General features: G+C 41.4%; 1 protein-coding gene and 1 non-coding gene across 2 annotated transcripts; one reads left to right on the forward strand and one right to left on the reverse strand.

Annotated features, from left to right (window-relative positions):
• Nucleotides 1-4,123: 4,123 nt before the first annotated feature.
• LOC103890835 (piggyBac transposable element-derived protein 2) lies at nt 4,124-18,157 on the reverse strand. The gene is given in 4 exon segments (XM_054557057.2): nt 4,124-5,242; nt 5,245-5,367; nt 8,928-8,991; nt 18,099-18,157. Coding segments are annotated over 2 exon segments (1,023 nt in total). The 5' UTR covers nt 5,309-5,367; nt 8,928-8,991; nt 18,099-18,157; the 3' UTR covers nt 4,124-4,283.
• Nucleotides 10,026-10,131, forward strand: LOC112131019 (U6 spliceosomal RNA). The gene has a single exon (XR_002913177.2). It is a non-coding gene; the product is annotated as a U6 spliceosomal RNA (small nuclear RNA).
• Nucleotides 18,158-26,087: the final 7,930 nt, after the last annotated feature.

Here is a 26,087-nt window from a genome sequence, read left to right on the forward strand (position 1 = left end):
TGTACCTACTGCACCTGCCTATCTCTTTTGAATGTCCTTCTCTGCCCTAATCTGCACTTATGGCGCCAGGTTTCTCTTAAGAATGGCCCCTTTGTCCTTCTTAGCAGCATGTAGCTAGCAATATTCTGACATTTTTATGGCAGAGTGAATGATGATTGGGGCATCTTAAAATGAGTTCTAGGGTGTTTCTTTCTGCGTAGGTACCTCTTCTCACTCGTACCCACAATTGACAAGTGCCCATCCACTCTAGCACTAGAGATGCTACTAATATGTGCATTTTTGGTGGTCCCTCCAGGTGAGCCTTCCCACAGGTAAGTGAGCCTACCTGTAATCCTAGCACTTTGGGAGGCCGAGGCGGGTGGATCACGAGGTCAGGAGGTCGAGACCATCCTGGCTAACATGGTGAAACCCCATCTCTACTAAAAATACAAAAAATTAGACAGGCGTGGTGGCAGGCACCTGTGGTCCCAGCTACTCGGGAGGCTGAGGCAGGAGAATGGCATGAACCTGGGAGGCGGAGCTTGCAGTCAGCTGAGATCACACCACTGCACTCCAGCCTGGGCAACAGAGTGAGACTCCGTCTCAAAAAAAAAAAAAAATCCCATCGTCTCAGTCCAAAATCTTCTTAAGCTGATAAGCAACATCAGCAAAGTCTCAGTATATAAAATCAATGTGCAAAAATCACAAGCATTCCTATACACCAATAACAGACAGAGAGCCAAATCATGAGTGAACTCCCATTCACGATTGCTACAAAGAGAATAAAATACCTAGGAATACAATTTACAAGGGATGTGAAGGCCCTCTTCAAGGAGAACTACAAATCACTGCTCAAGGAAATAAAAGAGGACACAAACAAATGGAAAAACATTCCATGCTCATGGACAGCAAGAATCAATATCGTGAAAATGGCCACACTGCACAAAGTAATTTATAGATTCAATGCGATCCACATCAAGCTAACACTGACTTTCTTCACAGAATTGGAAAAAACTACTTTAAATTTCATATGGAACTAAAAAAGAGCACGCATAGCCAAGCCAATCCTGGGGAAAAAGGGCAAAGCTGGAGGCATCATGCTACCTAACTTCAAACTCTACTACATGGCTACAGTAACCAAAACAGCATGGTACTGGTACCAAAACAGATCTATAGACAATGGAACAGAATAGAGACCTCAGAAACAACACCCACATCTACTAGCATCTGATCTTTGACAAACCTGACAAAAACAAGCAAAGGTGAAAAGAGTCCCTATTTAATAAATCGTGTTGGGAAAACTGGCTAGCCATATGCAGAAAACTGAAACCGCACCCCTTCCTTACACCTTATACAAAAATCAACACAAGACGGATCAAAGACTTAAACATAATACCTAGAACCATAAAAATCCTAGAAGAAAACCTGGGCAATACCATTCAGGACATAGGCATGGGCAAAGACTTCATGTCTAAAACACCAAAATCAATGGCAACAAAAGCCAAAATTGACAAATGGATCTAATTAAACTAAAGAGCTTCTGCACAGCAAAAGAAACTATGATCAGAGTGAATAGGCAACCTACAGAATGGGAGACAATTTTTGCAATCTACTCATCTGACAAAGGGCTAATATCCAGAATCTACAAAGAACTTAAACAAATTTACAAGAAAAAAACAAACAAACCCATCAAAAAGTTGGCAAAGGATATGAACAGACACTTCTCAAAAGAAGACATTTATGCAGCCAACAGACATATGAAAAAATGCTCATCATCACTGGTCATTAGATAAATGCAAATCAAAACCACAATGAGATACCATCTCATGCCAGTTAGAATGGCAATCATTAACAAGTCAGGAAACAACAGGTGCTGGAGAGGATGTGGAGAAATAGGGACACTTTTACACTGTTGGTGGGAGTGTAAATTAGTTCAACCATTGTGGAAGACAGTGTGGCGATTCCTTAAGAATCTAGAACTAGAAATACCATTTGACCCAGCAATCCCATTACTGGGTATATACCCAAAGGATTATAAATCATTCTACTACAAAGACACATGCACATGTATGTTTATTGCAGCACTATTCACAATAGCAAAGACTTGGAACCAACCCAAATGTCCATCAATAATAGACTAGATAAAGAAAATGTGGCACATATACACCATGGAATACTATGCAGCCATAAAAAAGGATGCATTTATGTCCTTTGCCGGGACATGGATGACTCTGGAAACCATCATTCTCAACAAACCATCACAAGAACAGAAAACCAAACACCACAAGTTCTCACTCATAAGTGGGAGTTGAACAATGAGAACACATGGACATAGGGAGGGGAACCTCACACCAGGACCTGTCGGGGGGTGGAGGCTAGGGAAGGGATAGCATTAGAAGAAATACCTAATGTAGGTGAGGGGTTGATGGGTGCAGCAAGCCACCATGGCACATGTATACCTATGTAACAAAAACTGCACATTCTGCACAGGTACCCCAGAACTTAAAGTATCATTAAAAAAAAAAAGATGTACACTGGGAGGCTGAGGTGGGCAAATCACTTGAGCTCAAGGGTTCAAGACCAGCATGGCCAACATGGTGAAACACCATCTCTACTAAGAATAGAAAAATTAGCTGGGTGTGGTGGTGGGTGCCTGGAATCCCAGCTACTTGGGAGGCTGAGGCAGGAGAATCACTTGAGCCCAGGAGACAGAGGATGCAGTGAGCCAAGATCACGCACCACTGCACTCCAGCCTGGGTGACAAGGCAACTCCATCTCCAAACAAAAACAAAAAGTACAAATGGCAAACAGGTATACGAAAAAGTGCTCAACATCACTGATCAACAGATAAATGCAAGTGAAAACCACATTGAGATATCTCATCCGGGCAAAAATGCCTTTAATCCAAAAGACAGACAATAACAAATGCAGGCAAGGATGTGGAGAAAAGGAAACCCTCGAACACTGTTGGTGGGAATGTAAATTAGTATAATCTCTATGGAGAACAGTTTGAAGGTTCCTCAAAAACTAAAAATAGAGCTACCATATGATTCAGGAATCCCATTCCTAAGTATACACCCAAAAGAAAAAAAATCAGTATATTGAAGAAAGATCTGAACTCATGTTTATTTTCTGCACTATTCTCAATAGTCATGATTTGGGAGCAAACTAAGTGTCCATCAACAGAAGAATGGATAAAGAAAATGTACATATGCACAATGAAGTATTATTGATATTTAGCCCCAGAAAAATGATATTCAGTCATTTGCAACAACATGAATGGAACTGGAGGTCATTATGTTACGTAAAATAAGCCAAGCAAAGACAAACTTCAGATGTTCTCACTTATTTCTGGGAGCTAAAAATGAAAACAACTGAACTCATGGACATAGAGAGTGGAAAGAAGGTTACCAGAGCTTGGAAAGGGTAGTTAGGGGGTGGAGGAGAGTGGGAATAGTTAATGGGTATGAAAAAATAGAAAGAATGAGTAAGACCTAGTATTTGCTAGCACAACAGGGTGAATATAGTTAAAAATAATTTAATTGTACATTTTAAAATAACAGTATAATTGGATTGTTTATAACACAAAGGACAAATGTTTGACAAGACGGATACCCCATTTACCCTGATGTGATTTTTACACATTGCATGTCTGTATCAAAATATCTCATGTAACCCATAAAAATACACACCTACTATGTACCCACAAAAATTAAAAAAATAATTTTTTTATAAAAATGAATCCCACATTGATATATGTGTATTAGGAAAATATTTTTATCAAGAAAATATGAACTCTGCAACTCTAGCCCTCTGACTAAATGCAAGGCAGATTATCTATCCCTGGAAAGTTTGATAACCTTGGATTAATATGAAATAAATATGATTAAGAAATCCATCACATTTACATGATATTTATACACTATTGCCTATCTTAGATTATAAACCATGGCATGCAATGGTAAAGTCTTCTTACTGTTCTTGCAAGTTTTCCTTTGATTCTTCTTGATAGGATTCAAATATACCCCAAAGCACAACTTTTATTTGAATAAAAAGTGATCCATAACTTTAAATAAATAAGTTCAAAAATATAAATATAAATGAATATAAATATTAATTTATATCACATGTAGGCACAATAGAACACAATAAAAAAGATAACTGTATTGTGGGTAGGGAGAAAATAGAAAATCAAGTCATCAGAAATTCAGGTATTTTTTCCAACACAAAACAGAAGTGCTCAACTGCTATCTGTATTTAACTGTAACATCTCATTATAAACCAAACAAGCATGTCTTCTGATATCACCGGATGTGGTACTCCCTGAAGCACTTGCCATGGGCACCCTTCTGGCACTTCTCACACCGGGTATTGGTCTGCGAGTGGCAGAGGGCACACCGGGTCCTCTTGTCCTGATGGATAATCCAGTGTCCAATCATATCAAAGCGGCTCTCAGTCTCCAACCGCCTGCTTCGCCTCCCTTGAGAGGTCGTGTCAGCATTGCTCTCCAGATACACACAGGCAATGTATCTCCGGAAGGCAAGGAGGTCCACCTGGGCATCTTGGCAACAGATTCTATGCAGCTGCCATGCATTGTTGAGGGCAGCATCAATGACATAGCCAATAAAGCTTGAGTACCACTTCATGCCTGGGATCTTCACCTTGTACTTGGCAATATTCTGGTCCATCCTACCAACACCGCCCACCTTCTCCTGATACAACTTCACCAGTGATGGCTGGTGGACCTGAGTCCGCGTTTTAGCTGCTCCAGAGTGACGACTGGTCAGCCTCACTGGCTCTATGCCCACAGCATTGGAGCAAATGTTGACCACGCTGCTATCGTGCCAGCGGCACACGATGATCTCCTCATTCTCATCGACTTTGTAATCAAATGAACCCCTCTTCATTTTTTTCAGTTCTTTGGGGTCTTTTAGGGGACATCGCTCAGTCCTGTACTCACAAACAGTTCCTATGGCCTTCACCCCCTTTTTCCTCAAAATGGGCATCAGTTTAATACTTGTAAAAACCTTGTCAAAAAATATGTGATATGGCAGAAAACCACGCTCCTGAAGCTCATCGACAAATTTTATTACCATACTGCCTCCTAGATCCAAGCTCCTGTCTGGCTTGATAAACAGTGTGCCCTGTGAGGGTTCAAACCATACCAAGTAGCCTCTGCTGGTTGTCCCACACCAAATCTTGTAGCCAAGTCACACAGGCTTCCCCCTGTGCAGCTGCTTGGACACTCAGTGCCCAAAGTACCACACATAGACTCGCCAAAGCTGTAGAACTCTTCCAAGGGTGCATGCTTCTGGAAATTGCAGTTCATCCGGATGATGAGAGGTCTGACCTTCGCAAACCTGTCACTTGCATCAAGTTCGTTGTTATCTGCAAAATGTAAGTATGAGAAGATTAGTTCAAATCTGTCCCTTCTAATTGCATCAGCCATAAGATGATGATGTGAATCGGGAGAGGTTTCCCAGAACATCCTTCTCCTTGGATAAGAGATGTACCCACTTAAAATCAAAATGCCCAAAACACACTTCAATTCCTGAGCCATAAGACTCAGATTGACATTTTTCTGCCAAGCATAACTATTGGTTTCATTAACAATGAAATTAATTGTTCCTTCATCAAAAAACAACTCAAAAAGGCCCACAGGACTCAGCTCATTCGTCCAAAGTCTGGATGAATATCTCTTTTGGTCCAAATGCGCTGAGGTTTCACAACCACTTTCTGCCTCTTCTTGGCCGGCTGCAGCTCCAGGTCGTCATTATCCTCCCCAGTGCCAGAGTCCTCACACAGGACTGTAGCATGCAGCACACTGCCAGGTAGGTGAGCACCTCGCTGGCTGTCTTCATCACCTGAGTCCTCATCCATGAATTCCCCTGCAGCATTGTCGGGAGGTGCAATGAAAATCTCTTCCCTGTTGTTGTTGGACTCTTCCTCCTCCATAGCATTCAGAACCTCAAGCAGCTTTGCAGACTTCACCTTTGAGTGGATACCTCTCCCAGCAATGACATCTCAGTTATGACAGGAAACAGAATCAGGAAGAGGCCATGCCAGAAAGCCAATGCTTCAGCAGAAAAGAGAAGGGTGCTCCCACTATAAGACACTTTCACTTGAATGGCTTCACAGATCTGGCACCACAAGGCACAGCATTTAGTAAGTAAATTTTGCAGCGAAACACAGATTCTGCTTTTTATTATTATAATTTTTTTTTTTGACGAAGTCATGCTCTGTCACCCAGGCTGGAGTGCAGTGGCGCATTGCAACCTCTGCCTCCTGGGTTCAAGTGATTCTCCTGCCTCAGCCTCCTGAGTACCTGGGACTACAGGTGCGTGCCACCACGCACGACTAATTTTTTCTATTTTTAGTAGAGATGGGGTTTCACCGTGTTAGTCAGGATGGTCTCGATCTCCTGACCTTGTGATCCACCCGCCTCGGCCTCCCAAAGTGCTGGGATTACAGGCATAAGCCATGGCACCCGGCCCACAGATTCTGCTTTTTATTATTATTATTATTTTTTGAGACGGAGGCACGCTCTGTCACCCAGGATGGAGTGCAGTGGCACGATCTCAACTCACTGCAACCTCCGCCTCCCAGGTTCAAGCGATTCTCCTGCTTCAGCCTCCCGAGTACCTGGGACTACAGGTGCGTGCCACCAAGCCCGGCTAATTTTTTTATATTTTTAGTAGAGATGGGGTTTCCCTGTGTTAGTCAGGATGGTGTCGATCTCCTGACCTTGTGATCCACCCGCCTCAGCCTCCCAAAGTGCTGGGATTACAGGCGTAAGCCATGGCACCCGGCCCACAGATTATGCTTTTAAGTGCAGAAGTATTTTAACAATGGGAGACAGAATAAACAGGTCTTACCTACTTCCTTTCCTTCTTAAATGATGCGCTCTAAAACAGAGGATCCCCTTTAGTGATGAATCCAGATGCTGCTGTCATCACCCCAGATAACAGAAACTGGCAACAGGGAGCCCTGGTCAGCTGTAGTGACATCCACTCCTGTGCCCTCAGACTCAATGGCCCTAGGAGCTCTGCAATTACATTTGTCTTACTGTACCTTCCCTCTCTTATTGACAAATAGAAGTTTCCCTCATTCCCCAAATTCTCAAACTCTCCCTACTTGAACTCTGGACACTCTCTGGCCCTGTGGACATAGGAACCAAATGGATGGTGAGTGATACAGGTGCTCCTCGACTTACAGTCAGGTTACATCCCAATAAACCCATCATGAGTTAAAAATGTCATAAGTTGAAAATGCACTTAATACACCTCACCTACCAAACATCGTAGTATAGCCTAGCCTACCTTAAACATGCTCAGAACATTTATATTAGCATATAGTTGGGAAAAAAAGTCATCTAACACAAAGCCTATTTTATAATAAAGTACTAAATAGCTCATATAATTTATTAACTACTGGACTGAAAGTGAAAAACAGAGTGACAGTATGGGTACTGAAAGTACAGTTTCTAAGAATGTATCTGGCTTTTACACCATCTTAAGTTGAACCATGCTAAGTGGGAGACTCTCTGTACTTGCATTTGAGCACAGACAGTAAGCAGGTGCTGCCCAGGGGCTGGCAATGGGTAAACTCCACTCCCAACCTGCACAGCACTTTAGTTCTAATTGGAGGAGTCAGACAACAAATCAACAGACAAGTAGCTATGCAGGATGGTGTCAGGTAGCAATGAATGCCATCCCGGATAAGGAACAGAATGCAACAAAGGGGTAGAGCTAGGGCTGCTATTTTGGACAGAATGGTGAGAGAAGGCTCACAGGGTGGAGGCCTGAAGGAGGTGAGAGAAAGAGCCCTGCAGACAGCTGGAGACAAGATGTCCCAGGCAGAGAGAAAGAACCACGCGCACACGACCCTGTCACTGAAGGGATTCGACATCTGCAGAACGGCAAGGGGATCAGCGAGGCTGCAGGTGCAATGAGGACAAGAGAGCAGAGCAGAGCCAGAGAGAACCAGGCCCCACAGGACTCCACAGGCCCTGGCCAGGACTTCCAGTGTTCAGCTGCCATAGGTACCCCAGGGGTGGGGGTGAACCATGGAACAGGGTAGTGAGGAGTCATATCTAGGCTGTAAACACATCACCCTGGATACGAGAATGGACTCAGCAGGGAGTGTAGGCACAGAGGTCCCTGCAGCTTCCCTGTGCCCTTTTGCAGGCCCCAACCTCTACGTGAGGACCCTCCATCCCAAAGGAAGGGTGCAGGATTTACCACAGAGGCTACATCAGTGCAGACCTGCCATGGACTTCGGGGTTCAGGCTGCAAGAAATTCCCTCCAACCTCACTTCCTGGAGATTGACTGTCAGCTGCCATGCTGACCTCCAGGGAGGTGAGGTATTCACTCATCCAAGCTCTGCATGGGCCAGGAAAAGAGACCAGTTTGAAGGGGAAGGAAATTAAAAGCCCTTCTCATGGGCCTTGGAGTAAGGTTCTCAGGGGACAGCAGCCATCTTCACACTTTCCTGACCTGGCCTCACCCAGTTCACAGGGGCAGATCCAGGGCTGCAAGTTCGAGGTTTCTACCGGGTTTGACTGCCCAAGCTCCTGCTCACCCCCAGACCTTCAAACAACTTCTGCACATGACTGTTCAAACCCCAGGCATGAGAAAGCCTGCAGGGACTGAGGTGGCCCCAGGAGTAACCATCTGGTGTCTTTATCTGGAAAGATGAGGAAAGTGAAGTCACGGTTTTCTATCGAGTGTAAACATTAGTGCTACGTGACCACACCCATACCACACAACTGTCGGCCTTTTCCCATTTTTCCCATTCTTCTTCCATCTCCTCTCCCTTCTTCCTTTATTCTTCCTGGACACCAACTGTTATACTCAGGCCAAGAGCTAAAAACGTCATGGACTTGGCCTTCCAAAAGCATACGGGAATAAATTCTTCACTAAAACATGTGATCAAACGGCACTCCTACCTGGATGCTGAAGCCATGATGAACCGGGAAGACGAAGCTGTCATTACTCACAGAGTCTAAGAACCTGTAAGACAAGAAAAGTCAATTTAAAAAAAAATTGTATCCTAAGAAGCAAGGCAACAGGATCTTTTCTACCACTTAAGGGGAAAATATATCTGACTTAAGATTCACTACCTTAATAGTGTCTAGGTCGACTGGTTATTCAGAGGGAAAAGAACAAACTCCTTCATCTCACAACTCACACCAAAATACATTCTAAAGTAGATGACATTTGGGGCTAGATGAGTCTTTGCTTGTGGGGTGGCAGGGGGCTTTCTACTGCATTCTAGGATGTTTAACGGCACCCCTGGCTTCTACTAATAGATGCCAGTAGAACATCCCATTGCACTGTCCATAATAGCTAAACATCAGAAAAACCTAAAAGACTACCAACTGGGAAATGAATATAACTATATTATATAGAAGTTTAAAAAAATGAACTGCCTAGACAGCATATAGATCCTGAAAACAACACTTAATGAAACAAAGCTGCAGAGACAAAGTGTCCAACACCACTTATATAACTATAAATGCCCACAAGAAATTCCCTGTGTTCTCAGCGGATACTATGTGCAGGGCAGGAGTATAAAACCAGAACTGGAAGGCTACACACTAGCTCTTCACAGAAGGGTACCCACAGGGGAGGGAGAGAAACTGGAGTGAGGAAGTGGAAGATGAGTTGGGGTGGGGGGGAGAGGAAGGCCATCCAGACCTGTTAGTTCTTTTTATAAAATCTGAGTGCTCTGGCTGGGTGGGGTGGCTCACGCCTGTAATTCCAGCACTTTGGGAGGCCGAGGAGGGCAGATCACCTGAGGTCGGGAGTTCGAGACCAGCCTGACCAACATGGAGAAACCCCGTGTCTACTAAAACTACAAAATTAGCCAGGCATGGTAGCGCATGCCTGTAATCCCAGCTACTCAGGAGGCTAAGGCAGGAGAATCGCTTGAACCTGGGAGGCAAGGTTGCAGTGAGCCAAGATTGCACCATTACACTCCAGCCTGGGCACAGAGTGAAACCCCATCTCAAAATAAAACAAAAAACAAAAAACAAAAAAACTTAGTGCTCATTTCGGCAGCACATATACTAAAATTGGACCAATACTGATAAGATTAGCATAGCCTGTCCACAAAGATGACATGCAAATTCATAAGTGTTCCATATTTAAAAAAATCTGAATAAAATATGGCAAAATGTGTTAATATGTGTTAAAGATGGGAGGTGGGGACATCAATGTTGATATATTTTTCTCTGTATTTTCTGTATGTTTGAAATATTTTGGAGTAAAGACATTAGAAACCCTTTTAGCAAGTGAGCACTTAAGGGCGGAGTACTGTTTTAAGCATTTTTACTGATGTCAATGCATTTCATTCCTTTCAGAACTTCTTGAGGTTGTAATAACCCCCATTTAACCATTGAGGAAACTGAGGCATGGAAAGAAGTGACTTACTCAGCAATGCAGAACCAAATCACAACAGATTTGGAAAGTGTGTTAGTGTCCAAGGGCATCTACTTAGTTTTCCAGAAAATTAGACAGTCACGCTTGAATAATTTAATGGAAAACCAGTCACCCTGACCCTGTCAATAAACTGATAAAATGCAGTAATACTGGGGAGAAATGCAAACAGAAGTCAGGAGGCATCCCTGTTTATCCAGAGCTCACAGAAATTAATTATAGGAGTAGGGGGATTTGCATGTGCACACAATGTTGATGGGAGTTTCCACAAGGATTCCGGCTAAGGAAATATCTCAGCACCACAGGGACCCCATGCCAATATTTTCAAAATGTTGATGACTGCTGGCAAGCCACCTGGACAGCTGATTCAAGTTAACTTCTCATTTTAAGATATTAAACTTTCTATGCATTTTAATTTGTCTGGACAACTCACTCTGGGCCACTTTTACAACTGCAAGAATAGACCAACAACCCCTCTCTGCGCATCTCCAATAGCTCTCCCACCTGGCGTCACAGCCTTCTCTGTCTCCCTGCTGCACCCAGAATAGCAGCAGTTAGTGGAGGGAGGAAGTAGAGCACCAAGAAGGTGCTTTAAAATTTGTTGGGGGAGAAGGTTGGTTGTCACAATGGGAGAAGGGGTGGAAAGGGTTACAGCAGTCCCACAACGTGTGGGTCAGTCCCACAACCACACCTGTCTCATACCCTCACAACCTCCATCTGTCCTGCCAAAACCTATGTACAATGATTTAACTTGGGCTTAGAACCAAACTCAGATTTATATAAATATAAAACATCTTTTGCACAATTTTAATATAGTATAGTAAACATAGTAATAGTAGAGAAAATGAAGATCTTTTATCAGAACTTTACCAACACTTGTTGACCATTTTGAAAAATTACGTCACCAATAGTATCAATGTTTGAGAAACAAGTCATCATCAATGCAACACACATAGGTCCTTTTGTATCTGTAGCTATCGCATTCATGGTTGCTTGACATATGCATATGCAACCCTTCTATAACAGTGCCAAATACAAAGAACAAGTGCCAACACTCTTCAGGTGAATGTGGCCTTACTTGTCTAAAATTCATTTTAATTCCTACCTCACCCCCAACAAAGGAAGCCCCACTTGGCCCTGAAGTCAGCTCAGTCACACTGCTTCTGACCAATTCTCGATAACTGAACCAAGGCCCCCTTTGTCAGCTACTCAGAGCATGCCCTTCACAGACCAGTGTCCTTTTGTTGTTTGTGAGACCATTTCATGAATACTATCTGCTCTGGTCTGGGTCTGATCTCCACTGTATACCAAGCACACTCAGAGGGTGGCTGAGCCTGATCACAACTGTGTATACAACACTTACATAGTAGCTGGGTCTGATCTACATTATAAACACAGTGTACATTATACACACAGTGCTTGCTTACAGGGTCCAGCAGACACAGGAGCTCGGCCAGAACCCTCAGGAGAGGCCTTGAGAATTTTTCTTTTTCTATGAGAATCCAAAGGCCTCTCCTGAAGGCTAAAATAAAACCCTCAGCATCATCTCCCTAATCTTCTCCAGGTCTGCTTCCTAATGTTCTCTAATATATTAGACACACCAGGCCTCTGCCCCTTCTGCTATCGCCTAGCTGAGCCCATTCCAGGCAGGTATCACCAAAGGGTCACTTGCCCCTATCCTTAAGACTTGACTACAGAACCCAGGGCCTTGAATGTAAAAATACTCAGTAAAGTAGCTCCTCGAGTCCATTTCCTCCCATAACAGGGACAGAGCAGGGGAACACTAATGCCTCCAGCCTTTTCTCCTTTATCCACCAGGAGGAGGTGAATGGATGCTCAGTGGGCTATTCTCAGGGACCAACCAACAGCTCCCAAACCACAAGGCACATAGACAGTGATAAAATGAAAATGCTATCTGGCCAGGAAAAAGAGTGTTAGGAGTTGTTTAGTACCCTACATGCAAACCATGACACAAATGACCCCATCATCAGCTGGTTGTCCTGGTAACCTGAAAATACAACTTCAATGTTGTGTGGCAAGAGCCCTTACCAAAGGACTAATCCCACAGACTCCCCATGCTATCTCAGGCAGCTTTTAAGCCCAACCTCTCCAATGAACTTCTACCCTGCCAGCCTGCCAGGAAGTTCACTGAATCGTCTACCTACGAACCCATAAAAGCAAACCAAACTCAGCAAATTCTGACTCCATCTGCCCCTTTGCAGCCAATTCTAAGAGTTATGCATGCACATATATACAATCAGTCTTGCTCCAACACACCTCCTATGCCCCCTTAGTCCTCCAGAAAGGATGACAAGTATATTATCCTCCTGATGTTATTCTACCTTCCTCTCCCCAACTACCCAATTTCTAGTCTCTGTAGGTTCACTCTCAAGCTTTTGTGGTCAGGGATTAACAGTGGCTGGCATGTCCTGTGGGGTGGATCCTGGCCTGGGTTCTGCAGACACAGAACATAAGAGAACATGTAGCTCCTGCAATCAGTGACCTCCACTCCTATGGGCCCCTCGCTCCTGCCTCAAGGCGGCTCTCAGGAGTTAGGGGAAGTAGAAAAGACACCCACCAAATGAGATGCCTAAATCCATTTCCAGCAGTATGGCAGACCACAGATCCCAAAAAAACTCTCCTGATGAAAACTTAAAGAGCTGGATAAAATTTTAAGTGCTGCACTGACCTGACAAGAAAATATGGAATCTCACTGGGTCAAAAAGCAAAATCAATCTGGGAGCCCTAAGGAGCAAGGGAGTCTTCAGCTAGCTTTCACTCTGAGGAGTTCTCATGAATTGTGGTGACATTAAGCCTCCTATTCTGAACCACATGGAGTATAAAAACTAGAGGAAACTAAAGGCAGGCCAGCACAAAGGGCTAGGAAAATAGGCCTGCACAAAGGGCCTACCAAAGGGCTGCACCCAAGAGACAAGGATAAATGAAAGGTAACCCAACTCTGAAGAAGAGGCCAGAAAATAAACATGCTTGCGTTACCCACATCACTGGATAAAAGTCGGGGAGGAAGTGTCTCCTAAGAACTTGTAACTATGAAGGTTTATGAGGCCAATTGATACTGCTTAATGGGCTCAATAACCTCAAGTAAAAATGTTAACCCAAAGTGCCCTTCATTAGCAGTGCTTCCCCAGGAATAGTGAAAACAGATAAAACCTCTCTGGAGGACTATATCCCCAACAAAAACATTGAAGAGCTCCACTGATAACAGTTCCAAAGATGATTCACATTCTGAAAAAAAAAGTCATAGTAAACAAGGAAATAAAAAAGTAAACAAGGAAATAAAGTACCATGAATGGGAGTCAGCAGAAACAATGGATAGCATAATCAGACCCATGGACTACAGATGTCATAATTATCATAGAATACAAAATATATATGTTTAATATATTGTAAGAAACAATATGAACAAGAAACATAAAATCTCAAAAGAAATAAAAAGGTCAAGCACACTTAAAAAGAACCAAATATAACAAATAGGAATAAAAACTAAACTACCTAAGAAAAGTTTTAAAAGTCATACTTATAAGGGAAATACAAATCAAAACCAGGTGGTATCACATGACACCCATTACGCTGGCCACTATCAAGAAAACAGAAAATGGTATCAGCAAGGATGTAGAAAGATTAGAACCTTTGGGTCAGGCACAGTGGCTCACGCCTGTAATCGCAGCACTTTGGGAGGCTGAGGCGGGCGGATCACGAGGTCAGGAGATCAAGACCATCCTGGCTAACACGGTGAAACCCTGTCTCTACCAAAAATACAAAAAATTAGTCAGGTGTGGTGGCGGGCACCTGTAGTCCCAGCTACTCGGGAGGCTGAGGCAGGAGAATGGCGCAAACCCAGGAGGCGGAGCTTGCAGTGAGCTGAGATTGCGCCACTGAACTCCAGCCTAGGTGACAGAGTGAGACTCCGTCTACAAAAAAAAAAAAAAAAAAAAAGAAAAATTAGAACCTTTGTACACTGTTGATAGCATTTTAAAATAATGCACCCCCTATGGAAAAAGTGTGGTAATTTCTACGTTTTCTGTTAAACATTTTTTTTTCTTTTTTCATATTTTAAAAAACCACACCTTTTTTTTTTAAGACAGGGTCTCCTTCTGTTGACCAGCCTGGAATACATTGGCACAATTGCTATAGGAGTTAAAAACAAATTATTCAGGCAGTTAGTGAGGGTACAGAAGTCTTCAGTAAGGTTTTTCTTTTAATAAAAAGCAGCCCCCAAATCCTTTCTTTTCTAACAAAAAGCAGCCTGAAAAATCAAGCTGCAAGCATAGATAAGCTTCCAACTTGCATAGGTGAATGCCTGCAGGTGTGCCAGAAGCCAGGTATATCCAACATGGAGGTTTTCTCCTCCCTTCTCTTTGTCAAAGCCACATGTGTGGGTGTCACAGCCCCAGCAAGGTAGAGAACCCATCTGCATAATAAAAGATTAGGGTAAGATGGCCAGCCTCTTTGCGGGCTATGGAAGTGGCACACGTGGTCCAACCAATCCCCTAGGCCCTATGTAAATTAGATACCCCTCCTTAAGCCCCTCTATAAGATCAAATGCATCCCACTGTGAACAGGGAGATCCATTTGGAACCCGTCTCCCTCTACACAGGGGAGCTTTTCTCTTGTTTCTCTCGCCTACTAAACTTTCCGCTCTTAAATGCACACCTTGTGCGTCTACATCTTCGTTTTCCTTAGTGTGAGACAACGAACCTTGGGTATTTCCCAAGACAAGTGACCCCACTTCACAATCATGGCTCACTGCAGCCTCAACCTCTCCAGGCTCAGGTGATTCTCCCACCTAAGCCTCCTAGGTAGCTAGGACTGCAGGTGCAAGCCACCATGCCAGCTAATTTTTCTATTTTTTGTAGAGATGGGGCTTCTCCATGTTGCCCAGGCTGGTCTCAAACTCTTGGGCTCAAGTAATCTGCCTGCCTTGGCCTCCCAAAATGCTGGGATTGTAGGTGTGAGGCACTGTGCCTGGCTGCAACTGATTTTTGCATGTTTATTTTGTATCCTGCAACTGTGCTGTATTCAGCAAATACAATTTGCTGTAATTTTGCTGCCAATACAAATTGCTGCAATTCTGCAATTGTGGCATCTTTAGAGTTTCCTACATATAAGATCATGTCATCTGCAAACACAGATAGTTGTACTTACTGCTTTCCAATTTGGATGGCTTTTACTTTTCTCAGTAATTGCTCTGGCTAAGACTTCCAATACTATGTTGAACAAATGAACTGAAAGCAGGAACTCAGAAATGTATGTCTACAGCGCATTTTCTTTTTTTTTTTTTTTTTTTCTGAGATGGAGTCTCTGTTGCCCAGGCTGGAGTGCAGTGGTGCGATCTCAGCTCACTGCAACCTCTGCCTCTCAGGTTCAAGCGATTCTCCTGCCTCAGCCTCCCGAGTAGCTGGGACTACAGGCACCCACCACCACACCCGGCTAATTTTTTGTATTTTTAGTAGAGACGGAGTTTCACCATTTTAGCCAGGATCATCTTGATCTCCTGATTTCGTGATCCGTCTGCCTCAGGCCTCCCAAAGTGATGTGATTACAGGTGTGAGTCACTGCGTCCGGCCTATAGTGCATGTTCAGAGCAGCACTATTCACAATAGCCAAGAGACAGAAGCAACTCAAGTGTCAATTGATGAATGAATGGAATTGATAGATGCAATGGAATATTATTCAGCCTTAAAACAAAGGAAATCCTGTTAACAGACTACAACATAAATAAACCTTGAGGACATTATACTAAGTGAAATAAGCCAACTACAAAAAGAGAAACATGTTTAATTCCACTTACATGAGGTAATTAAAGTAGTTAAACTGAGAAACAGAAAGTAGGATGCAGATTAACAGAAGCTGTGGAGGAGAAATGGGGAGTCAATGTTTAATGGGTATAGTTTCAGTTTTGCAAGATAAAAAAGTTCTGGAGACTGGCTGCACAATAATGTGATTGTCCTTAGTACTACTAAACTGCACACTTAAATGGTTAAAATGGTAAACTGTATGTTTTTTACAATTAAAAATATAAAAATGAAGTAAAATAAAATAAAAACAAAAAAATCAGAGAAAGAGGGTCACTTTACAGTGAGAAAAGATTTGCCTAATCAGGAAAATATAGTAATTTTTAAGTTGTGTACACCTAATAAGTTCAAAATATATAGAATAAAAAAGACTACTATCCGGAATCTACAATGAACTCAAACAAATTATCAAGAAAAAAAAATCCCCTCAAAAAGTGGGCTAAGGACAATTCTCAAAAGAATTTATACAAATGGCCAACAAACATATGAAAAACATGCTCAACATCGCTAATGATCAGGGAAATGCAAATCAAAACCACAATGCGATACCGTCTTCCTCCCACAAGAATGGCCATAATCAAAAAAATAAAAAAATAACAGATGTTGGCCAGGAGGCAATGAAAAGGGAACACTTCTACACTGCTGGTGGGGGTGTAAACTAGTACAACCACTATGGAATACAGGGTGGAGATTCCTTAAAGAACTAAAAGTAGAACTACCATTTGATCTGGCAATCCCACTACTGGGTATCTACTCAGAGGAAAAGAAGTCATTATATGAGAAAAGATACTTGCACATGCATGTTTATAGCAGCACAATTCAAAAATATGAAACCAGCCCAAATGCCAATCAATCAATGAGTGAATAAAGAAACTATGGTATGTACATAAGACAGAATACTACTCAGCCATAAAAAGGAATGAATTAATGGCATTCACAGCAACCTGGATGGAACTGAAAACCATTATTCTAAGTGAAGTAACTCAGGAATGGAAAACCAAACATCGTATGTTCTCACTCATAAGTGGGAGCTAAGGTATGAGGATGCAAAGGTAAAGAATGATACAATGGATGTTGGTGACTCCAGGGGAAAGGATGAGAATGGCATGGCTATAAATTGGGTTCAGTATATACCGCTTGGTTGATGGGTGCACCAAAACCTCACAAATCACCACTAAAAAACTTACTCATGGCCGGGTGTGGTGGTTCACGCCTGAAATCCCAGCACTGTGGGAGGCCGAGGCGGGAGGATCATGAGGTCAGGAGATCTAGACCATCCTGGCTAACATGGATCTCTACTAAAAATACAAAAAATTAGCTGGGCATGGTGGCAGGAGCCTATAGTCCCAGCTACTGGAGAGGCTGAGGCTGGAGAATGGTGTGAACCCGGGAGGTGGAGCTTGCAGTAGCCACTGCACTCCAGCCTCAGCAACAGAGAGAGACTCTGTCTCAAAAAAAAAAAAAAAAAATCATGTAACCAAATACCACCTATTCCCCAAAAACATGGAAATAAAAAATAAAGTTTTCATAAGGTTCAATTTCTTAAATTGAGTTGTTCATTATTCTTTAAACTGCTCCTGTGCATTTTATATATTTTGGTATGTATATTTTACACACTCACACAAACACACACAGGCACAGGGACACTTGCAAAGAAACACCTGAACAAATACTCTCCAGTTGACCCAGTCCGTGCCTGATGGGAATGCTGCTCTGCAGTAATGAGGGAGTCGCAAGCAAAATATGTTCATCTATGATGTTCCAGAACACACACATCTTGAAGAAAATTAGGTCATCTCCACATGTAACAGTCTGTGTCCCTTATAAAGAATCTCTTTATAAAATCCTTATAAAATTGTTTACCTGAATTTCTTCAAAGCCCAGCCAGCCCGCATCCCAACTTATCCATACACAGGGCCTCTGACAACCTCTGGTCCACATGACATCACACTTAAATTCCTCTATGGCTTGTGAGAAAAGCTCATCACCTGATTAGATCATAAGCTCCAGTAATCACAGGCATGAGTCCCCATGGGCCTTCATGGCCCAAGTGTGTGATTGTGATGTCTGCGGGGCTCCAGCTCCCCTTCTGCTCTGACCTTCTTGGCACTAAGGCAGGCCTGCTGCAGGCAGATGCCAGGTGCGTGAGGTGTGGAAGAAAGACCTCAGTCCCTCAATCTCTCCCGACCCCCTTCTGTAGCCCAGGAAAAATGCGTAATATGGAGCCACCAGTGATGAGCTGTGTGATTTTGGAAAGTCACTTACCAAAGAGACTTCCTGGTGCCCTTGTCTTTCGCCTGTAAAATGGGATCATCATGGTACCTACCCTCGTTGCATTGTGAAAACAGTAAGAGTCAATGTGTGTAAAGCAGACACAACAGGCCTGGACTCCCAAGTGTTAACTATAATTTCAGGTCCACAACCCCTCACCTGCAATTCCAAAAGCCAAATATGGTTTAAAAACTGAACTTTCTTTCAAAACTTTGCAACAAACTCTTTGGCAGCAAAACCCGGACTGACCTAAGGCTCTTCATAACGTCTAATTCTGTTACTATAAATATCCATATATTTTGCTGCAGAAATTATGTTTGATTAAGGATGCATCAGTGTGACTGATAAAACTCAAAGTCTGACTTCTTCCCCAGCTCCAGCCAGGTTTGGGTCAAGAAGCCTGACTTGTGCTACCCTTTCACAGTTGCTCCACCTCTCAGCAGTTTACCGCCTTTTCCTCCACTGTGCCTTAGGCTAGCCCCATCCACTTGCTACCTTTCTCTGCATTAAGGAGATCGTGAAATCACCATGGAAATTGTAAATGAATGTGTATTGATTTAAGTGAATATTTTAATATCAATGATATGCAAAACTGGTTGCTATTTATTTATTTTTGTTCAAACTATTGTTTTATGGTGTTTGTATTTTTTTCTTTAAGAGACGGTTTCACCGTGTTGCCTGGGCTGGAGTGCAGTGGCTATTCACAGGCACAATCATGAGGCACTACAGCCCTGGACTCCTGGGCTCAAGCCATCCTCCTGCCTCAGCCTCCTGAGTAGCTGGGACTACAGCTGTGGGCCACAGGACCTGGTTCTTAAAATTTTTTTCTTAGTCAAAAAATAGTTAAACATGAGACAAATATCTTCAACTTGGTCAAACATAGTTGAACTATATATTTTTTCCTTATCTGACACAGCTTGTTATTGTTGGATTCATTTTGGGATTCCCAGAAATGGATTCTTACTATGAGTGAAATCACATGGTTGGATTGGAAGCTTTCTATTACAAGCCCAGGGGAGATGGAAATACCCTGTGTGGCTCTGCATTAAATTCTGAATTGGAATAATATAATTGCTTCTGTTGGGCTGCAGTTGCTATTAAAAGACTTGATATCACTGCCACCTTAGTTAGTAATCACACAAGTGATGGCAAGGTAGAGAGACATAAGTGAACTTCATTTTAAAAATGCAAATAGTGCTTGATTTAATAATTTAAAAATTTGTAAAATTGCTCAGCAATAGACACATTCTACAAAAGTTGAAATAAAAGTGCTGTTAAGTCTGATAGCTATAAAGAATATTCTTGTGTAAGAAAACCACAAAGCTTGGGCCGGGTGTGGTGGCTCATGCCTGTGATCCCAGCACTTTGGGAGGCCAAGACAGGAGGATCACAAGATCAGGAGATCGAGACCATACTGGCTAACACAGTGAAACCCCGTCTCTACTAAAATTACAAAAAAATTAGCCAGGCGTGGTGGCGGGCACCTGTAGTCCCAGCTACTGGGGAGGCTGAGGCAGGAGAATGGTGTGAACCCAGGAGGTGGAGCTCGCAGTGAGCCGAGATTGCTTCACTGCACTCCAGCCTGGGCGACAGAGCGAGACTCCGTCTCAAAAAAAAAAAAAGAAAAAGAAAGAAAACCATAAAGCTTTTCACATAAAAATGGAAATAAATATTTTAGTGTTTGATATTTATTTAATTCACAAAATTTTTTATTTTGGATTCCATTAAATAATAAACATCCATATGTGGTTAAGTGCTTGGATGCCCACCACTTCCTTGTGATTATGGATGGAAAACTTGAGATAATGCAAAGAAACTTTAAAAGTGGTATGAACCACAGCCAAAACTACAATCAATCAGAAAGTAAGCCAAAGTGGCCGAGCGCCGTGGCTCATTCCTGTAATCCCAGCACTTTGGGAGGCTGAAGCAGGGGATCACGAGGTCAGGAGTTCGAGACCAGCCTGGCCAGCATGGTGAAACTTCGTCTCTACTAAAAATACAAAAAGTTATCCAAGCATGGTGGCACACACCTGTAGTCTCAGCTACTTGGGAGGCTGAGGCAGGAGAATTGCTTGAATGCAGCAGGCAGAGGTTGCAGTGAGCCGGGATCGCACCACTGTGAGCCAAGATCGCACCACCGCACTCCAGCCTGGGCGACAGAGTGAGACTCTGTCTCAAAAAAAAAAAAAAAAAAAAAAGCTTACCTTTAGTTATTAGGCAATAACATGCAATTTCTAAAACCTAACCTAAATGTAGTTTTTAAATCAATTTAAAATGTGTCAGTTTAGTTACATTTATTGAATCAAGTTAACAAATAAGTATCTCTTGAAAATGAGAGCTCCCAGGACTTATAAAAACCGTAAAGTTCCCATTTGCTTTCTGTATTAGCATAGCTAATTATGACCTTTACTTAACATGCATAAGTCAATTGAACAACTCAGTATATCACCAAATTAAAAACAAGAAGTATATTAGAAAAACAAAATCCAAAAGGGAAAAGTTTATATAACTAACCTCGGTCAAGCAGTTCATGCTGTTATTCGAAGTCTATGGGCTTGAAGTAGCGATCCTTATGGGTATTTTTGGAATATATTTTCTGTTGTGACCTATACTATTAAGATTTCCAACCCAGGGTGGCTCTGGGTCTGGCCTCATAGGCAGAGTGGTGAGAACAGATTTCATGTGCTCTTTCTCTATACGGAGCTTGCTGCTGACCATTGCTATTATCTCATTTGATCTGTACAGATAGCAAAAAACAAACGCTTAGTATTTTATTTTTCCTTAAATGATTCCTAAATGATTTGCATTTTTAAAAAAATTGCCCTGAGAGCAAACAAAATTACCCACTAAACAGTGTTTTAACACCAAAGGTGTGAGAGCATACCTGTTATAAGCAAGTATAATTTTAAAATTGTTCTAAAAAATCACATACGTTTCTAAGAAGATTTCTAGTGAATAAGTAATTCAAACAAAGTAGGAAGGACAGAGAAATGGCTATCGATGTATGGCTCAATAGGTAATGCTTGCTACCTTCTAGAAGGCTGTACTTACAAGATTTGAGGATGCCATTAGAAATACTTGTATTCAGGCTGGGCGTGGTGGCTTATGTCTGTAATCCCAGCATTTTGGGAGGCTGAGGCGGGCAGATCACAGGGTCAGGAGTTCGAGACCAGCCTGGCCAACATGGTGAGAACCTGCCTCTACTAAAAATACAAAAATTAGCTAGGTGCAGTGGTGGGCGCCTGTAATCCTAGCTACTTGGGAGGCTGAGGCAGAAGAATTGCTTGAACCCGGGAGGCGGAGGTTGCAGTGAGCTGAGATTGCGCCACTGCACTCCAGCCTGGGTGACAGAGCAAGGCTCCATCTCGGGAAAATTAAAAAAAAAAAAAAAAGAAATACTTGTATTTAAAGGTAACTATGCGGGATGATATGTTAATTTGCTTGACTAAAAGAACCACTTCACTATGAATAAACATATAGTAACATGTTGTATGCCTTAAATAATATATAATTAAGAAAACAAAAACAAAAACAAACAAAAAAAGAAGCTAGAAATACTTGTATTTAGAAAACCAGTTTCAGGATTTTAGAAATCACTCCTAAATATATTTTCAAACATTTGTTTTCACCACCCTTGTACATTTCACCCATTATCTAGGAAAAAATAAGCATTTGGCACTGAGAAATCATTCAGAGCAAGAACTCCTAGGAGAGAACTAGATGGTTGGATTGATGATCAAAAAGAACTAAAGCATCTCTGAAGGCAATCAGCCCTTAGCATTGTGACCAAGGCACTGGAGGTAAGGCTTGCCCTTTCTGTCTTCCACACACCCCTTCAGGCTGACCAAGGTGTTATTTTTAAACAGCTTTGTAAATTACACTTTCTTTCATCCCTAGGATGATCATTCCCTATTTCACAAGCATGTCTTCCTGTAGACTGAAAAAACTATACAGAATAGTTTGTCTCAAAGCGCCCTCTAGTGATAATACTAAAAATCACAATCAGGAAAGTTAAGTTACTAAATGCCAGGATGTGCCCAGAATAGCAGTAGTTTGGGCACTTTGAGTTTAGATTGTGACCTACTAAAAAACAAATTAAATTCATTAATATTTCCATTTAGAAGAATTCTGAAAAGTAATTTTATAGCAAGATCACTTTCTTGACTATAAAGCTTCAAAAATGCTAAAAGACTAATAGACTAGGTTAACTACGTAAGATTTTTCAGGGGAAAAGGCCATACAAAAGTTAAAAAAAAAAATAAGGGAAGAGACAGAAACTGTCCTTGACTAACATTTTAAATGTAAGTTTATTTACTAACGTTATTTTAAAAAATTATACTATCAGGATAGCTTTCACTTCCTACTAATCTCATGAAGTTGTCTCACTAAAAATTGCGCTTTCACGGCAAATTAATGAACTCGATTGATTTCCGACAACTGTTTTGACTTATTTACTTAAATTTTTTGACTTGGATTTGTTAGCTTTTAATGTTACTGCAAAGACTTCCTCATATTCTTCTAATTCCATAGTAAGCTCTTCATAAGCGGTTTTCATTTTGGAGAATTGACATTCCATGTCTTTCAGTCAGAATTCTCTTTTATTCATTGAAGCCATATTATTCTCTTTTAACTGCTGTAAGTGTTTTTCATATTCTGCTTGTTTCTAAAACAAATGAAAAAATCATACTTTTAAAACAATTATAACCTAATTAGTCTGCATTTGTTGCCTTTCATTTTGAGTCAGTGATTCAGAAAGCAATTTTAAATATGTGTTTTAAAAAGGAGCTGAAGTTTAAAACATTTATTAGCAATTTCATGTAAATTGATAACAGAATTCAGAATTAAATATGAATTATAAAAATTTGAAATCATTCTTATGTTAGTGTTCATGTAATCTAATCATTTAAAAATAATAGAATCCATTGAAAATGTTAAAAACTGAACAATGTAGCTTAAGACCAATTCAAAAGTATCATATAATTTAAAATCGCAGTTTTCTTTTTCTAATAGTCTTATGCCAACTGGTCTTAATAACCAAATGACTGTATACTGAAAATCACTACTCTGAAAGATCAACTTAGTTATAATCATGATGGAAATTTAAATATTTAAAATAAGACACAGGTGCCACCTTTTTTTCTAAAACTCTACAAAGCAAATTCCTATAAGAGAGGCAGACAAAACAGTGTATATCTATATTATAATTTGCAGTGAAATAAATGAAAGCACATTACAGATAAACCTACCTGATTAAAAAAACTAACCTGTAAATTGATTTCTTCTAATTTTTCTATTTCCTGTCTTGCTCTTTCTTCTAGCTGCAATTTACATTCTTCTACGTCACCAAATTCTACCATACTTTTTTCCATGTGTCTTAAGATTCACTACTTCTTGTTCCAAAATTTTAACCTCCTCAAGTTTTTCACATTTCTGTTGTACTTCTTTCATAGATAACTCCTGTTGAATAACTTGATTCTTTTTAGCCAAATATAGACATTTTTGAAGATATAGATTCCAGCTCTGCTGTAAGTTCATCAAACTGCATAAATAAAATAATACAGCTTGATAATGAAGTAGGCTGACAATATTTTAATACAAAACCAGTAACAAATTTTGAAATACATTTACTTGCAATAAAATGTTATCTATAATGCGGTAGATTCTTCCAATGTGAACCCTTAAATTACTCAGAAAATCAAGAACAAAGTTAAAGCCACCAAGAGTCAAAGAGATATATTAGTTACTTTTATCATCTTTGCCACAGAACTTTTGCACTTGATCTTACACTTCTATTTTTCTGATTGTTTATTTTTGTTCCTCCCTAAATGACTCTAAGTTATTTCTTAGTAGAAAGTTTCTAATCTCCTTCCCTCATGATCATACCCAATAATTTCTAAAGAGGTTTTAGGGACATCATATTGGGTTATTTAGGCCAAAGTCAATAAATGGCTCTCAGAATAAGACTCTGAAAATAATAATCTAGGCCGGGTGTGGCGGCTCATGCCTGCAATCCCAGCACTTTGGGAGGCTGTGGCAGAATGATCACTTGAGGCCAGGAGTTTGTGACCAGCCAGAGCAACAGAGTGAGACCCCCATCTTTACAAAAAGTTGTTAAAAACAATTGCAATTAGTTAAAATTACAATTAGTTTAAAATTACAATTAGTTGAAAACAATTACAACTGGTTAAAAACAATTACAAAAAGTTAAAAACAATTAGCCAGACATGGTGGCACATTCCTGTAGTTTCAGCTAGTTGGGAGACTGAGGCAGGAGGATGGCTTGAACCCAGAGTTCAAGGCTGCAGTGAGCCATGACCACACCACTGCACTCCTGCCTGAATGACAGAGAAACATCATATCTCAAAAAAAGACAAATTAATGCGTCCTGTAAATAAGGAGTATGATATGGTTTGGCTGTGTCCCAACTCAAATCCCATTATGAATTGTATCTCCCATAATTCCCACATGTTGTGGGAGGGACCTGGTGGGACATAATTGAATCAAGGGGGGTGGTTTCCCCCATACTGGGCTTGTGGTAGTGAATAAATCTCACAAGATCTGATGATTTTACAAGGGGTTTCCCCTTTCACTTGGCACTCATTTCTCTCTTCTCTGCCACGATGTAAGACATGCGTTTCCCCTTCTGCCATGATTCTGAGGCCTGCCTAGCCATGTGGAACTGAGTTCATTAAACTTTTTTCTTTTTCTCAATTACCCAGTCTCAGGTATGTCTTTATCAGCAGCATGAAAATGGACTAATACAGTAAGTTGGTACCAGTAGGGTGAGGTGCTGCTATAAAGATACCCAAAAATGTGGAACTGGGTAATAGGCAGAAGTTGAGACAGTTTGGAGGGCTCAGAAGAAGACAGAAAAATGTGGCAAAGTTTGGAACTTTCTAGGGACTTGTTGAATGCCTTTGACCAAACTGCTGATAATGATATGGACAATAAAATTTAGGCTGAGGTGGTCTCAGATAGAGATGAGGAACTCATTGGGAACTACTGTAAAAGTGATTCTTGCTATGTTTCAGCAAAGAGAGTGGTGGCATTTCGCCCCGCCCTAGAGATACGTAGAACTTTGAACTTGAGGGAGATGACTTAGGGTATTTAGTGGAAGAAATTTCTAAGCAGCAAAGTATTCCAGAGGTGATGTAGGTGCTGTTAAAAGCATTCAGTTTTAAAAGGGAAACAGAGCATAAAAGTTCAGAAAATTTGCAGCCTGATAATGCGATAGAAAAAAATTTTTTCTGAGGAGAAAGTCAAGCCTGCTGCAGAAATATTCATGCATTAACAAGGGGCAAAATATTAATCACCAAGACAATGGGAAAAATGTCTCCAGGGCATGTAAGAGACCTTTGGGGCAGCCCCCACCCATCACAGCCCTGAAGGCCTGGAAGGAAAAAATGGTTTTGTAGGTATCCAGGCCCCCACTTCTGTGTGCAGTGCAAGGACTTGGTGCCCTGCATCCCAGCCACTCTAGATATGGCTAACAGTGGCCAAGGTACAGTTCAGGTTGTGGCTTCAGAGGTTACAATCCCCAAGCCTTGGTAGCCTCCACATGGTGGTGAGCCTGTGGTTGCA

Source organism: Pongo abelii, chromosome 5, assembly GCF_028885655.2.
Source record: "Pongo abelii isolate AG06213 chromosome 5, NHGRI_mPonAbe1-v2.0_pri, whole genome shotgun sequence".
Lineage (NCBI taxonomy): Eukaryota > Metazoa > Chordata > Mammalia > Primates > Hominidae > Pongo > Pongo abelii.